This window comes from Nyctereutes procyonoides, unplaced genomic scaffold (genome assembly GCF_905146905.1).
Source record: "Nyctereutes procyonoides isolate TBG_1078 unplaced genomic scaffold, NYPRO_anot_genome, whole genome shotgun sequence".
Classification (NCBI taxonomy): domain Eukaryota; kingdom Metazoa; phylum Chordata; class Mammalia; order Carnivora; family Canidae; genus Nyctereutes; species Nyctereutes procyonoides.
In genome coordinates this window covers 44,272,917-44,290,611 of record NW_026575049.1, presented here as the reverse complement: position 1 = coordinate 44,290,611, position 17,695 = coordinate 44,272,917, and the positions used below count along the sequence as shown (strand labels likewise).

The 17,695-nt window shown below is 37.7% G+C and overlaps 1 protein-coding gene across 1 annotated transcript; it reads right to left on the bottom strand.

Annotated features, from left to right (window-relative positions):
- Positions 1 to 4,573: 4,573 nt before the first annotated feature.
- Positions 4,574 to 17,585, bottom strand: TXNDC9 (thioredoxin domain containing 9). The gene is made up of 5 exons (XM_055329306.1): positions 17,438 to 17,585; positions 14,500 to 14,718; positions 11,509 to 11,627; positions 7,625 to 7,879; positions 4,574 to 5,175 (listed from the first exon to the last, which is right to left on the bottom strand). Exons 2-5 carry the CDS (start codon positions 14,686 to 14,688, stop codon positions 5,058 to 5,060), a joined length of 681 nt encoding a protein of 226 aa, XP_055185281.1. The 5' UTR covers positions 14,689 to 14,718; positions 17,438 to 17,585; the 3' UTR covers positions 4,574 to 5,057.
- Between the last annotated feature and the right edge of the window lie 110 nt (positions 17,586 to 17,695).

Below are 17,695 nucleotides of genomic sequence, written 5' to 3'. Positions count from 1 at the left end.
GACCTGGAGTTTTTGCCTGAATGACCAAAACCTTACTTTCTTCTTCTCCTTTATTTTTTTTTTTTTTTTTTATTTATGATAGTCACAGATTGAGAGAGAGAGGCAGAGACACAGGCAGAGGGAGAAGCAGGCTCCATGCACCGGGAGCCCGATATGGGATTCGATCCCGGGTCTCCAGGATCGCGCCCTGGGCCAAAGGCAGGCGCCAAACCGCTGCGCCACCCAGGGATCCCTCTTCTTCTCCTTTAAAAGTCAGTAGTTTAAATAGAGTATTTCTCAGTAGTGGCTATTACGGGTCAATTGTACAAGTATTTGGGATGCCTCTCCAATATGTAAGTTCAAATCTTATTATTTCAGTAGTTGTATTGAATTATCACTTTAGGACCATCTTCCTATTCAATTCCTTTGGTTTTATTCCTCACAGATTCTTATTATAAATATACTGGATCTTCTTTGCCTAGCTTCCCATAGTTAACATTTTTTTTTCCCTAAAGAGTCCTTTTAACTCTTCCTGTTGTCTCTTTCCTCCTGTAATTTTTTTCTCCTTTAAGCTTCATTTGTGAAATGTTTCTATTATTTCTTTCCTGAGCTCTATTGGCTTTTTCATATTCTTATTGTCTTGTCATTTACTTTTATATTTGTTGTTCCTTTATAGATGATAGAAATATCTATAAAATGCTTTATTGAGATGTATACTTTAAATGGATAAATTGTATATTTTGTGAATTATAATTTAGTATATTCACTGAGTTCTGCAACCATCACCAAATCAAGTTTAGGACATTTTCACCATACCAAAAGAAACCCCGTACAAACATCTATCACTCCCAGTCCCTGGAAACGTCCTGTCTTATCCAACCACTAATTTACTTTCTGTTCCTATAGATATAAGTTTTCTGGACATTTCATATATAAATAGTATCATACATGCAGTCTTTTGTGACTGGCTTCTTTAACTTAGCATAATGTTTTTAAGGTTCATCCATATTATAGCACACATCAGTTACCTTATTCAGTACCATAGAGGTCTCTGATCCCTGTTAGTTACATTTTGTATATTGTGCGAGATAGAGGTTCAACTTCCTTTCAAACCATATTTAGTTGTTCCAGTGCCATTTGTTGAAGAGATTCTTTCCCATTTGAATTCTCTTCACACCTCTGCCAAACATTAATTGACCACAAGTTGTTATTTTTGGACCCAATCAATTACGTTGATTTATGTTTGTCTTTATGTCTGCTGCAGCACAGTCTAGATTATTGTAGCTTTAAAAAGTTTTACCTCCCCTGCTTGTTTCAGGTTTATGCTTTTCCCAAGATTTTAAGGTGAAGTTTGATTTCTTTGTATGTTTCACAGGGGTGTTTACTGCTATGATTTCCCTTTAAGTACTGCTTTAGTGGCATTCCATAAGCTTTGGTATGTTGCATTTTTATTTTCAAGTATCTCTACAGATTTCCTAATTTATCTTGTGATTTTCTCTTTGATCCATTGGTCAAATTTTGGAGTGCATTAATTTCTATACATTTTTGAATTTTCCAGATTTCTGTTACTTATTTGTAATTTCATTCCATTGTGACCAGAGAACAGATTTTTTATTTCAATAACTTTTGCATTTACTGAGGCTTGTTTTGTGTTCTGGCATATGATCTGTCTTGGAGAATGTTCCATGTGGTCTTGAGAATTGTGCTGTTGGTATATGAAAGCTCTATAGATATGTTAGGTGTAGTTGGTTTATAGAGCTGTTCATGTCTTCTATTTCCTTTTTGACTCTGCCTTTTTCTATTCATTGTTGAAAGTTGGGTCATTTCTCTATTATTGTTGAATTGTCTACTTTCCTGTCACTTCTGTCAAGTTTTGCTTCAGAATTCTGACAGCAAAATACAGAGTCGTTAAGAATTTATGGGCTGTGTTGTGAGGTGCAGAAATGTTTACAATTGTTAATAGCTTCTTGATGGATTCTCTTTTATCTCACTATAAAATGAGCCTCTTTCTGTAGGAAGTTTTTATTTTCATTATTTTTAAGTTTTTTTTTTGTTTTTATTTTCAAATCTTTGTTTAGCCACTTCAGCTCTCTGATGATTGCTGTTTGCATCGTAGTTTTTTCATTGCATTTTCATTTTTGAATCCAAAATGTGTCTCCCATGGACAGTATATATTTAAATCTTGTTTTGGTAATCCACTCTGATAATATTTGTTTAATCCGTTCACATGTAATGTTGTTTGTATGGTTGGATTTATGTGTTTTGCTTTGTTTCTTATATATGTCATACACCTTTTTTTTCCTTTGTTCAAGTTTTATTTTTAATTAAAAAAAATTTAAATGTAGGCTTTACACCCTGTTGGGGCCCAACATAGGGCTTGAACTCATGACCCTGAAATCAAGACCTGCGCTGAAATTAAGACACCTAACCAACTGAGTCACCCAGGTGCCCCACAACTGAATACTTTCTAGTGTAATATTTTGATTCCTTTTATTAATCATTTTTTTGTATTTTAAAAATTTTCTCAGTGGTTACTATAGGCCTTACAAGTATATAGCTTGTCAAAATCTACTTTAGCTTTATAGTAACTTAATTCCAGTGAAATGCAGAAATGTTACTCTTATAAAGCTTTTTTTTTGTTATACATGTTGTATCGCTATTAAAAATTTATCAATACATTGTTGTAATAATTTTAATTTTGTTATAAAGGTTGGAAGAATGGGTATATATAGTTTTTATATTAACCTTTTAATTTACCATTTTATGTTCTCATTTCTTCCTGTGGCTTCATTATTGAAATACAGCTTTATCGGCAGCCTGGGTGGCTCAGTGGTTTAGTGCCACCTTCAGCCCAGGGCCTGATCCTGGAGACCTGGGATCAAGTCCCACGTCTGGCTTCCTGCATGGAGCCTGCCTCTCCCTCAGCCTGTTTCTGCCTCTCTCTCTGTCTCTCATGGATAAATAAATAAAATCTTAAAAAAAAAATACAGCTTTGCTTCTACCACCTGCTTTATGGTGTCACAAATATACATTTCTATGCTATAGATAATGCCACAATTATATATTGTCTTATAGAATTAGTTTTTAAATCAGCTGAGGGAAGAATAGGATATTACAATGCCTTTTGTAATTTCCTACATAATTACCTTTATTGGAAGTTTTTTTCATTAGGATTTAAATTATTGTATTGTCTCATTTCCTTTCAGCCTGAAAAAACTTCAGTATTTCTTCTAAGATTGGTTTCCTAGGAATTCTTAATATGTGGGAATTTCATTTCCTCATCGCCTTCATTTCTGAAGGATAGTTTTTTTAGATAGAAAATTCTTGTTTGATAGTTTTTTCCTTTCCAGCACTCTACATGTTATCCTACTGCCTTCAAGTCTCCTGATAAATCAGTTGTTAATGGGGTTTTCTTGTATATGATGGTATTTTTTTTTTCAAGATCTTTCAACATTTGTAGTCTGACATGTGTGTGAATGTAGACCATTCTACTTTATGTAAGAACTTACTCTTTTCAGATTTTTTCCCCCCAAATTTGGTATTTTTAAGCATTATTTCTTCTAACAATTTTTCCGCTTCTCTTCTCCGCTAGGTACTTTCCTTACACGTATTTGAGGATTCATGTTTCTCTGAAGCTATTTTTCATTTCCTTTTCTCCTACTCTCCAGATTGTATTATTTGCATTATTTAGTTCTTCTAAAATACTTCCTTTGATCTTTTTCTTTTTTTTTTAAATAGATTTTATTTATTCATGAGAGAGAGAGAGAGAGAGAGAGAGAGAGAGAGAGAGAGAGAAGCAGAGATACAGAGGGAGCAGGCTCCATGCAGGGAACCTGACGTGGGACTCGATCCTGGGTCTCCAGGATCACACTCTGGGCTGAAGGTGGCGCTAAACCGCTGAGCCACCTGGGCTGCCCCTTTGTTCTCTATTTGATGAAATATTATACCTTTACTTCCAAGCATGGTTTCTTTCAGTTTTTTTTTTTTTTTTTTTAAATATGATAGCTGCTTTGAAGTTTTTTTTTCTGCTTCCAACATCCGGGTCCACTAAAAGTTTCTTTTTACTGTTTTCAAATCTCGTTTATGGGACACACTTTACTGTTTCTCCACAGATTTTTTTAAGTTTTTGTTGAAAAGTGGACAGTTTAGATAATATAGCAGCTCTGAAGACTCATCTTCCCAGCACTTGCTTGTTTAGTGACTTCGCTGGACTATTTAATTTACCCTGCACTGTATAGCCTCTGATGCTCTTCTGCAGATTTCCTCATGCTGCCATTCCAATTGTGATTATTATTATTATTATTTTTGAAAGAGTGCACATGAAGGGGGGGGGGCGGGCTGCAGAGGGAGAATCTTAAGTAGATCATCCACTGAGCACAGAGCCAGATGCAGGGCTCAATCCCAAGGGCCTGAGCTCCTGATCTGAGCTGAAATCAAGAGTCGGACATTTAACTGAGCCATCTGGCTGCCCCTTCCTATTTTTAAATGCATGTCTTAAAATACAAGCAACCAGAACCCTTTAAATAAGGCAATGTGCTCAAAACCCAAAAAAGCTTTCTGCTGCCATTAGTTGATTCATCATCAACACACAGCCTACAGAATAAATAAGCAGTTCTTTAATAGTTAAATATATTCCAGAAGAGTGTTTATAATTCATTTACAAGTGAGTCTGTTACACCAGTAAATGTTGTTTGACCTATTGTATAAAGTAAATAGTGCTGTGTTAAGAATTAGTCCTGGAATAGTCTGTTGAATTCCTATTTCCAATGTAGTAGATTAAAAACACAACTGTGAATGGTATAAAGACTTAAGAATCATATTGTGATAAAATCAATCTCAAAAATAGAGAATCCAGACTCTTGTTGGATAATTTAAGAACGCAGAAGTTGTCTTCAACTTAAACATGAGTGCCACACAGAAAATACTGAAGATGTCTTTCAATGTGATGAAAATGTACAAAACCCTAGAACATGACCATCAAATGACCAATGTATCAAAACCAACGGGATTTAGAAAACACATCAATTCTGAAGTAAGCAGAAATAAAAAGACAATTTACAAAGAATTACAACTAATTTCTAATCATCATCAGAGTCTGAATCATATTTCTTCCCTCGAATAGTTTTCTTTTCCAGCTTTGTGAAGTTTGTTCCGAATTTCTTCTGGCTCTGAAATGGTGGCTCCATTAAATTTCCACTAAAAATAAAACAAATTTGAAAAGCATTTATTCTTTATGATTTAGTACAGTTGGTATGCTAACCTACACAAAAATCTCTTTTCTTACTAACCTATTTTAAAGAAAATCCTGGTGTCAAGGAAGATATATATATATATATATTATTTATACTGCTGGTTAAGAGTTTTAAACCTTATTTTGTATTATTAAATGTTTTAGATCAATGTTTTCTTTTATCATTAATCACTGACTAATTATCTCATAGGATGTACCTACTGAATTTCGGCTGAAAAGCAGAGAAAGAAATGAAACAGTTTTTCCACCTGTTTTGGATGTGTTCAACTTGGATTAGATTCTTTTCACTGTAAGAATGACACAGGAAAATGATGCTCTATTTTTGACAGCTTATTATGGCTGGTATGATCCTGTTTCACATCTTTAAATGTTTAGACAAACATCAATAAAACTTATGGAACTCTTTATCATTAACCTGGAATTGGTATAAAAATTTTCAATGATGCTTAAGAAATAAATGAGACAACTTCTTCTTTAAAAATATCTAGGAAGATTCCTGGCACCTAGATTCTGGTTTTGAAATACCATTTGCTACGGAAAGGAACCTTGGTTCCTTGGAGAAATAGCCAATCCTAGGGAGAGTTGTCTAAGACCACTTATTTGCATCAGAAAGAGTGCTTGGGCAGCCCAGGTGGCTCAGCCTTTTAGCGCCGCCTTCAGCCCAGGGAGTGATCCTAGAGACCCGGATGGAGTCCCACTCGTCGGGCTCCCTGCATGGCGCCTGCTTCTCCCTGTGCCTGTGTCTCTGCCTCTCTCTCTCTCCTCTCTGTGTATTCTCATGAATAAATAAATAAAATCTTAAAAAAAAAAAGTGCTTAAAGAACTATGGGGCCATGTAAAAAGAACACTGAAGTCTGCATGAGAGGGCCTCTCACTGGCCAAATCTGGGGCAATTTAGGTTTCAAAATAAGTATTAGTAACTAACTACAACCCATTGGCTAAGATAAGCCGCTGCCCATTCTAATAGAAATAAATGAAAAAGTAAATTAATGTGGGATATGGAAAAGTTGTTCTTAAATCCCCATATGGCTTGGTAGATAACTTGTTAACCAGGGCTCAGTTATCAGCAGAAATAAAACACCCTATACCTCTTCCTGTGGTATACTGAGAAGAATACAACATCGCTTTTATTATGTACCCATGAGAACATGCATAGTCTGCATCTAATCTTGAAACATTAGACAAACCCAAATTGAAGGATACTCTACAAAATAACTAGCTCGTACTCTTCAGAAATGTCAAAGTACTGAAAAATAAGACAAGGTTAATGGAAACTAAAAATACATGGTAACTACATGCAACATTTTAGTATGTAGGACATTATTTGGGACAGTGGTAGAATTTGAAATATATAATATTACATAATATTATAATATAATATCTTAACAACTGTACTATGGTTACATAAGAAAAAGCCCTTATTGTTGGAAAATACACAAGGAGATATTTAGCAGTAAAGGGATAATACATCTCCACTTAAATGGTTTAAAAAAAATCGTGTATTCAGGAAAAGAATGATAAAGCAAATGTAAAATGTTTAGAACTGAGACATATGGGCAATAGGTATATGAGAATTCTTTGTGCTAGTTTCCAGCTTGTTTAAAGTTTGAAATTATTTCAAAATTCATTTAATAGATATTAATATTTTATTTGTTATTAAGTAAAACCTAAAACTCCGAAATCAAGTTCTACAACATAGGGGAGATTCAGAGAAAAAGGGACAGGGAAAAGAGGAGAGAACTTTCTACTTACTGAAAGGTGCTATGACAATAGAATAATTGTATAATTTTATCTGTTAATTCTATAAATCAAAAACAGGCACAGATGACAAGATGATATGCTCTGATTTGTAGGATCAGGTAAACTATCTGGCAAAGTGGACAAGGAGATGAATGAAAAATGGAAGTTGGATTTTAGATTGTTTTCAAATTGAGACTGTTTCCACAATAAGTAATTTAAGCTGATTACATGACTGAGATTATACATTTTACCAGATTCTACAAAACAGGAATAGCTACATTAAAAAAATCTGATGTTCAAAGAGAACTCATTATCAATTTGAGTAATCTGGTCTAAATCAGGGAAGAGTCAATTCTGAAGTGTCATTTTGGGTTTCCAGACTATTAGAAAATTAGATTCAATAGGATCTGTTAGGATGAAAGTTTTTATAATAGCTAGGTATACTCCAAAACTCAATTTTATCTGTAACTCTGATTTTGTTGTAAGATTATGCTTAATGTACACTTTAAGAAATATGCTTTTCATTTGTGAAACATTTTCTACATCTCAGCCAGACCTTACTTAGCTTCTTAAAATGAATGTTAACATAAAAAAATTCTCTACAAATATCAACTGAATATGGAATTAAAATCAAATTGTTTTGCTAAAAATTACCTGTAATTGAGAATATCGGAACAACCCAGCCTCCACTCTAAAGTTTCTGTGGTGAAGTCATCTGTATTTCCTAGGTCAGTAAATCCAACAACATAATCTTGTGTTTTTCCATCTTTTACCAGTGCTAGTGTGGGAATGACTTTGATACGTAGTCTCTCACAAAGGAAAGGTGCTTTTTCCACATTCAGCTTCAGAAATTTGGTCTCAAGATGTTTCTTAGACAGTATCACCAAATGTCGGTCTAATATTTTACACCTGTAAATAACAGCATATAGAGAATCAAAAGCTAAAACAACATATTTTTCATTTTAAAAATAAGTGTCCTAAAGATACATCTCATTTTCTGTGTGAGTCTCATAATTTGGCAGCCAACCCATGCTTGCATTGGATGACCTCAATTTCATTTCACAGGTTAGCTAAACTGATTAGAAGAGGCAGGAAAATAATCTAATATTCTAGAAAGTCAGTTGTGCCTCATGATACTTATACTCAATATATGCTTTCAGTCATAAGTAGTTCATGAAGTTGTCATGCTCATGGTAAGAACAAAAAAAACTGGGCAGCCCAGGTGGCTCACTGGTTTAGTGCCGCCTTCAGCCCAGGGTGTGATCCTGGAGACCTGGGATCGAGTCCCACGTCAGGCTCCCTGTGTGGAGCCTGCTTCTCCCTCTGCCTGTGTCTCTGCCTCTCTCTCTCTCTCTCTCTCTGGGTCTCATGAATAAATAAATAAAATCTTAAAAAAAAAAAAAAAGAAAATAACTATCATTTCTCTTATGTATGTTTCCTGGTATCTCATACACGGAGCTTGAAGGTGACCAATCTGACTTGATAGAACTCAGAAGTGACTTTTCAGAATTAGAAATGTATACACAATGCCATATTTGGAAGTCATTAAGACCAAAGGACGTCACGAAGAAGGAACTCTTCTAACTGTGCAACTATCATTAAGAAGCATAAAGGTAAGGATTATAAATATGCTCATATGGTTCTGAAAAAATGGAAATACCAGTAGTACATTAAGTCACTTTCTATTGAAAAGAAATATGGAAATGGCATTTTCTGTAAGTTAAAATGTACTTTAAACTGGTTGATCCTTTAGTGTTCCTGAAACCGACTACTGTAATAATCTTTTTGAGCAGTTCTTCATCACAGTGTTCATTAAAGTCAGCTTTTATTTATTTATTTTTTAAATTTTATTTATTTATTCATGAGAGACAGAGAGTGAGAGAGAGAGAGATAGAGAGAGAGAGGCAGAGACACATGCAGAGGGAGAAGCAGGCTCCCCGTAGGGAGCCAGATGTGGGACTTGATCCTGGGATTCCAGGATCACGCCCTGGGCTGAAGGCAGGCACTGAATCGCTGGTACAAGAGAAAATGAATGGTACAAGAGAACAAATTAACAAAAGGTTCCTGAATGAAGCTAAAACAAATGATAAATGAGCCATTATGAGAGAACTATGTTCTCAAAAACCAGTAGATAAATCAACTCCATGTTTCACTGGAGTTGCATGCAACCTATTTTAAGTGAATCTATGATTGTACCATTTGTTAATTAATCCACTTTTTTAAAACCCAGAAGCAGCAGTCGCGGTGTAGTTAAAACAGCTTAGGCTTAAATTCTGGTTTTGAATCCTCTTCTATCATTTACTAGATGAATGACATTAGGTGAGACACCTAATCTCTCCAAGTCCTGGTCGACCATCCATACATGAAGCACTGGAATTATACCTACCTCAAAGGGTCATTATGAATGTTCCAGGGTTTTTTGTTTTTTTTTTAAAGATTTTTTTAAAGGTTTTTTTTTTTTTAAATTGTCTATACTTTCATTTACCAAGAAATTATCAGAGTATAATAAAGTTTACTTACTTTGGATACTTTAAGGCTTATGAAGAAAAAATCATTAATAATAACATGTGCAAACAACCTTCAAGGCCAAAATATAGAGAGATGGAAATCAAGTAGGCAGGGGAGAGCAGGTTGTCAGTTCACTTTAGGCTGCAGGCTCATTGCTAGATAACTTCCTCCCTTTGCAATATACCTGTGACTTCAGGAGTTGATGGAAATGATCATCTATATCTGTGTTTTCTGTTGGAAGGTGTTTGATGGTTGGATTCTCAAGGGGGAGAAATTCCCCAGTTCCCAGGATCATCCTCTCCCCACCACAATAATTAAAAGATGTAATTATTTATTTATTCAGTCATGAGAGACACACACACACACAGAGGCAGAGACACAGGCAGAGGGAGAAGCAGGCTCCATGCAGGGAGCCCACCGTGGGCATTGATCCCAGGTCTCCAGGATCACACCCTGGGATGAAGGCGGCATTAAACCGCTGAGCCACCCGGGCTGCCCTGTTCCAGGGTTTTATACATGGAATATCCAGTCTACTATATGCCAAGAATTCTGAAATCTGTATTAGACTTGTATATGAAATTTTCTAATGATTTTTTTGTTTTCCTTTTTTCTATTTTTTAAGCAATCTCTATACCCAACAAGGGGCTCAAGAGTCAGATGTTCTACTGGCTGAGCCAGCCAGGTACCTCTTGAGTTTTCATTTTTGCTTGAAGGTAAGTATTCCTGCGGTTGCACTGTTTTGCACTGTTTATACATCCATCAAATATATTTACTGAGCACCTGCTATGTGTCAGCCATTGCTGCTCCTGGGAGCATGGTGAACCATGATACAGGCAAACTCTCTGCTGTCACAAAACAATCTAGTGGTCAAAAACATCTAATAAACATCAAATGGTATCAATCTTAGATACTAATATTAACATATCACCTCACCATGTATGTCAGAGGTTGGCAACTGGAGAAATGTGTGCCAATAGGAGAGGATAGAGTACCACAGTGACAGAGGGTTTCTCTGATACCCTTTTCTTCCCTTTTAAAGATTTATTTATTCGAGAGAGAGAGAGAGAGAGGAGAGAGAGGCAGAGGGATAAGCAGGCTCCATGCAGGGACCCTGACGTGGGACTCGATCCTAGGTCTCCAGGATCAGGCCCTGGACTGAAGACGGCGCTAAACTGCTGAGCCACCCAGGCTGCCCCTACCCTTTTCTTTCCTAATCCATTCCCATACCTTCCTTTACAGGGATTTCACCATCTCAACATTTTCTTTCATTAAAAAATTTTTTAATTGTTTTTTCTTCTTTCATTTATATTACCTTAATCAGTAAATCTCAGGCAGGCAATCTTAGAAAGATGTTAATTAGTAACCATGTTACTGGATGGTGAGTTAAAGACAAAGGCTGAGCAGGTTATGGAAATGGGAGGAGAGGGCAGGGTGGAGACAACAGTGAATGATGGAGACTCTACACTGGAGTATGTGTCTGTCTAGGGAGGCAGCTACTATTCAGTATCAGCAAACTGCTTTCCTACTGAATTCTAGGCCTATTAAGTTATTCGATTTTTAAAAAAATCTGAAATCTGGATTTTTTTAAAAAAAATTGTATCTCTCAATTTTTCAAAGTTGGCAACTAATCAAATTTGAGAGTTAAAAGAAAGAAAGGGTTAAGATATAACCCTTTCTAGGGGTATTTTCATTTTACAAGGACTCTGCCTCCATAGAGAGGCTTGTAGATCTGGGCTATCCAAAAGAAATCACTTTCCTCTCCTTCCAGCCAAGTCTGGCACTCCCAACGATGCTTCTAATGAAAGGCTTGGCCAAACTATTGTCTTCCCATGAGCTGCACGCTGAGGAAGAGTGTAATGGGTTTTAAGTTAATCTTCAACATAGCAACTGTTTAACAGACTTTTACAGAAGTACCAAGAAACAACTTAAAAAGTAGTTCCTCTAATTTCTGAAAATTTTCTATTATATTAGTGTATTTCTACTCAAAGATCTCATCATTTTAAACAACTCACTGGTGGAAACAAAGTTACCTGAATGTGGAGTCTCTGTAGAAATGGCAAACCACTTTTTTACTCTCCTTGACTTCTTGAAAAAAGTCTCTCTCACTAGGGATTTCTCTGTATTCCCCATGTCCTTTTGAAAGCCATTCCTAATTTGGAGAAAAGGGAAATATTACATACTTGACATATTTTTCAGTCCTTTACATTTTGTGTCTAAATCACTGTAATATCCTGTAATGAAGTTGATTTTATCTTGTAGAGAAATCAATTCCTCTTATTTACTCTCCTATGCCTCTACTGTCAAGTGCAAACAGTCTCTGAGTAGGTACTATCTCTCAGCATGGTTTGTGTTTAAGACAATCCATGGTAACTTCATACATGTTTTCTTAGAACTTTAAAAATTTAGATTCAGGAGACTTAAAATGTAAATATCCATTTAATTTCTCTGCACTCAACTAAAGTCAGAAGCATTAGGTCTAAGTTACTGCAAAGCTTTGGAAAATTATGCTCATCAGATAAAGCTACTTGGTCTTTGTAGGGGAGAAGGGGGGTTGGTTACTGCAGCTCTGCAGCTCAAAAGCCCTGTTTGCTCAGAGAAGTAGGAACCATTTCTATTCTGGCCACCAATGGGATAGTATCATAGGAAGAAAATATTGTCTTCTCACATGATGTCCAGAAACAATACAGATCCCATGAGTCATCTATAACTCAACTTCTCAACCCAATGTATCAACCATGCCTGACAGACCTTTGCTTCTCAAGCTTCCTGCTACTGGAAAGGTTCATCATCTCAATTGGAAGCTTGCTGCCTTTTTTTTAGGCAGCTGGTTTTAATAAAAAGAGCATTGGGCTTGCAGGTAGAAGGCATGGGTTTGAGTAATTATTCTACCACTCATTAGGCTAAGAATTTTAATAGTCTTTTGAGTGGAGATCACAAAGCAACTATCTCACTGAGTTGTGAAAGTAAGACTGTCTACATGAAAATATCTCTAACAGTGTCTGGCACAGGTGCTTCAAAACCAGTTGCATGTATACTCTCATTTTTTGAAGGGTCTTCTCACACTGAACTGCAATATATCTGTAACTTTGGTCTGTGGATCCAGCTTGGACCTAAGATTAGAGAGAAAAGTTCTAATGTCTTTCATATGTTAGCCCTTCAGACATCCTGTCTCACCTATGTCCTTTCTTTTCTACCTCTCCATTTTCTTTTGGCTGTTTCTCGTATGAAATGATTGCTACATCTCTTACTTTATTCTTTTTTTATTTTTTTTTTTACATCTCTTACTCTTATTGATTATCCTCCTCTGAACTAATTTCCCCCTTTCCCTTTAAAAGGTGGCAGAAGTCTATAGGCAGCCCTCCAGAAGTGGTCCACCGAGAAGGTGGCAGTAGTGCCATCTCCTTTCTTCCTCTGGACTTAAGCTAATACAGGCTGTATTAAGAATTTTGGAATCCATTTCACATTGACTTATGCTAAGCTGATGCTCACAGGAAGCCCTGGTGTTTTCTCCTTATGTGACATTTCTTTGGTCAAGCTTTTATAAACAATTTAAACTCTCAAATACAATCCGTTAATGGCATGTAACATTTCATGACTTTTCTTGACTTACCAATAACATTGCCCTTAAAAAAAAGAGTGTTTCTTTGTTTTTTAAAAAGCTCTTTTTATTAATTCTCATATGTTTAACCAACAGGTGGAAAACTTGAACCTTTCGAAGTTCCCTCGGAGGCAAGCCAACTCTGAACCTCCAACACAGGGCATCTTTCCCAAGACACTCAGCACACCCCTGTACTCTTTTAAAGAGTTCATGCTCCACAGAGCATCTGCCGAATGGAATTTAGCAGAATGAGCAGAGATCACAGTGCAGGCTGAACCTACCCAAGGGCTGGCAGCTGAGCATCTAGTTCTCACTTAGTGGCTATAACCCAAGTTTTTGGATGGGCTCTTCCTGTATCTCACCTGTCCTTCTGCTCACTACCTAAGTCCTATGTCACAAGCTGCCATAACAGTAAGAGGGTGCTTGGTTGACTGAGGAATATTGATTGGCACAGGCCTATTAAGTAGTGTTACTTAACTGTGATCATGAAATAGGAGTTTGTAGCAGAATCTCATCATACATTACCTTAAGTAATTATTAGCATTATATTAAAAAAAGTCTCCTGGCTTCAAAACCATATATAGACACACACACAACCCCTATTCTAGAAAACTCAAGATATAAAAATAGAAACTCAGGCACACTATAGACGATTCTTTCCTTTTAGCAATTCTTATAAATACCAAGTATAAACATTATCAAACAGATGCTACAGGGAGCACAAACAAAACTCCCTGTTTCTTTAGAAAAGTTAGAAAGTTTTTTTTATTCACAGCCAACTGAAGAGGAATAAGAACTGATAATAATCTATTACAGTGTAACATAAAGCAATGCAAACATTTTTAAATCAAAAACAGAATTTAACCCAATGTTTTGATTAGAGTCTTTTCCACACTCATACTCTAAGAGACCAACAAGAATAGAGTTGTGGCCACCCTTCTTTGGTGACCCAGCATGCATTCTTTTGAACAAATAAGCCATGTAAATGTTACAATGGAAATGTCTGAAATAATTTCCACCATGTCAATGGCCTTACAGCTCTCGCCTCACTTACAATGAGTACAGCTAAATTATAACTGGCTTTACAATTAATCACCTAAAAGGAAAACCACTGACAGTGCTTCCTATGCTCTACCTAGGCCACTCTCTACTCAACCAAACAATCTGAGCTCAAAACACGATCTTGGGTGCATGTTTCTTTTACTCGACTGTAGATTAACATACTGAACAAACTAATTTTTAATGTGCTTTAAAACTAATTTTTTTCCCAGCAAATTTTTAACAGTGATAGTACTCTGAAGCAAAAAATGAAAACAACTCTAGAAATGAGGACTGAAATATAAAAGTACTTCAGCACATATATATATAAGTTGTTAGGAGCATACTGTTAAAGTAATTTCAGAAAGCAGGGCAGAGAGGTTACTTGTTTCTGCTGTTGAGCTTTCCTTAACGCCTCAAGTCTCTTTTCTTTGAGGCGTTCCAATTCATCCTCGTCCATCTGATCCAGTTTCTGAATTTCAGAATCCAAATGTTCTTCTACTAGTTTGGTGGTCTGAAGCAATTGATTTTCCAGGACTTTTGAAAACATGTCAACAGATGCATTAGCTTCCATTCTTCTAAATGGTACAGTTCAGCCTTGGTGCTAGGGAGAAAGTTTGCAAAGTTGGGGGGAAAAAAAAGGTAAAGTTTCTTCTCTCATTTTAAAAAATTCTAGCAAGTGTATAATTTGTACTCCACAAAGAGTTCTGACAACCAAACATTTTGTGTTACACTTAAGAATTTTTACTTAAGGCAGCCCTGGTGGCTTAGCTAGCGGTTTGGTGCCGCCTTCAGCCCACGCGTGATCCTAGAGACCGGGGATCGAGTCCCACATCGGGCTCCCTGCATGGAGCCTGCTTCTCCCTCTGCCTCTCTGTCTCTAATAAATAAATAAAATCTTAAAAAAAAAAAAGAATTTTTACTTAAATGTTTTTATTGATTGATTGATTGAGGGAGCGAGGGGAGGGGAGGGGATGGCAGAGAGAATATTAAGCAGGCTGTGTGTTCGGTGAGAGCCCGACTCAGGGCTCTGTTTCACAATCCTGGGATCATAAACCTGGGCTGAAATCAAGAGTTGGACGTTTTAACTGACTAAGCCACCAAGACATCCCTTATTGAAATCTTTTAAAATTGAATTTTCAATAGGTTATAGTCAACACCACTCAAATATTACTTAGAACAAAGTTTAGGTGCTTCTGATTTAGTTTGTGCTTCACTACAACAAAGCAAAAACAAGTCTTTAAGACCAGAGAGTAACGAGTAGTTGGAGTTCTACCTAGTGACATAAATTGATAGTGCTTCTTTGTTTAAACCAGAAGAGAAATAAAGCAGGAACGACTGAATAATGATGCGGTAAAGTTTAAGTGCAGTGAGGTTTTACATATACATCTACAAAACAAACTTTGCTTCAGTATAGAACAGAGTTGAGCCAACAACGTATTTTTCAAGGTCTCTACCTAAATGATTTTCATTTAACCTCTGAGAAACTGCATCACAATTTATGTACAAATTAGGTAAAGAACAATTTACGCCTGGTGTTCCCCAAACTTTAGTTTCACTGCTTTTCTCCTATGCCCTAACAAAAGATCAATACTGGTACGGATCTACTGACAGTGTTCTTAACTTTGATGTGAAACAGTATCACTCCAAGTGTTAAAAATACTGATTTTTCCAACACTCCTTTATGTAAGGTAGGAGTTTAAAAACAATCTAATTCAGATAGGAAAGGAAATTCTATCTTAATTACACATTCTATAAGATGTAATATTTTCTGTCATCAACAGATGGAAATTTTATGTGTACCCATGGGTTATTACTACAGAAATATAATTTATAACTTGCTATGAAAGCAGGAAGCTGTTGCATCTCAACTATGACACAACTGCAAATACTACTGAAGAAAATATTATTTTTAAAATTTATTTATTTATGATAGTCACAGAGAGAGAGAGAGGCAGAGACACAGGCAGAGGCAGAAGCAGGCTCCATGCACGGGGAGCCTGACGTGGGATTCGATCCCGGGGCCTCCAGGATTGCGCCCTGGGCCAAAGGCAGGCGCCAAACCGCTGCGCCACCCAGGGATCCCTGAAGAAAATCTTAATAAACCGTGAACTCACTGACCAAGTTACTGACATATAGCCTGGCCCACACAAACTCTCTACAACTGTTGAAATCAAAAGCAGTAGTCTTGCAAACTTCACTTCTGATTCTTTTTTCTTCGCAGGAAAAGCAGATGAAAAGCACAATTGATTTCATTTTTGTATCCCCAGAGCTAGCAATGCTTGGAACACAGCTGGTGCTCAAAAAATACTTTTGAATGAACATGTGCTTACTTTTTGTTCAAATTATCCTTAAGTTTCAAAAGTATCTGACTTAAAAAAAAAAAAACAAAACTGGGCAGCCTGCGTGGCTTAGCGGTTTAGCACCGCCTTCAGTCCAAGGCCTGATCCTGGAGACCCAGGATCGAGTCCCACGTCGGGCTCCCTGCATGGAGCCTGCTTCTCCCTCTGCCTGTGTCTCTGCCTCTCTGTCTATCTCTCTCTCTCTCTCTCGTGAATAAATAAAATTAAAAAAAAATAAACAAACTGTAAGCTCCTCATAAATGCTATGTATTTTTAAGGAATTGCATTTCAAATATGGTAAAAATAGTCTCACACTTCCTACCTCCAAAGAAAAACGTCAGTACGACTGTTTCCCTTAGGGCTGGGGCCGGATGAGGCAGAAAATTGGTTATCGAAACACTGAGTTATTATATGTCAGAACCTGTTCTTACTAAAGCTACAGCGGATGCTTATCCCTTAAGTTTTAGGGGACTGAACTCAGAATTTAATTCTGGGATAACTGGGGACAGAAGCCAGTAACACGAGCTGTTCTGGGGACAGGTGACGGTGGTCACCACATTCACAAAAGGGAAGGGAGATGGTGTAGCGATCCTGTTAACTTTTCATCCTTCAAACCACAAACCCGATTCCTTTTTACAGTTCATCGGGAACGGTCGGAAGGGGCTTGTCTTCAAATCACCTAACCGTTTCCTTGACTCCCTTACACGCACCCGTCCAAACAACCTTCACTGCCCGCGAGGAGCCCTCCCTGAGGCTTCCCCGCCACTCCCAGAGCCCCAGGCACAGCCGAAGGCTGAGGGCAGGTGGCCCCGACTTCAACACCTCCCGCGGCTCATGCGCCGAAGCCGCCTCCGCCTCACCGACACCGACGTCTGGGCCGCCCCCCTCCCCCGCCCGGGCCGCATGTTGAGTGGCGAAGTGTCCATCAATCAGCACGGGGAGGCGGTGGCCGGCTTTTTTTAACACCATCCTCTGCCTCACCTGAGCTCTCGGTGACACCGGAGAAGTGAGGAACCAGCCGCTCCAGGAAGGCAGTCCAGTCCGGCTTCACTCTCGCAGCAGCTGCCCGTGACTGCGAACCGGCCGTCACTTCCGCCTCCCCTTTGGCTGCGGCCCTCACGCGATACAACCTGAGACGCCCGAGGAAGTGGGGCGGGGGAGGAGGGCGTGCGTGCGGGGAGCGCCTCTGCGCGTGCGCAGCTCCCTTCCTCCCCCTCCCCCCCCCGGAGGTTTCCGATT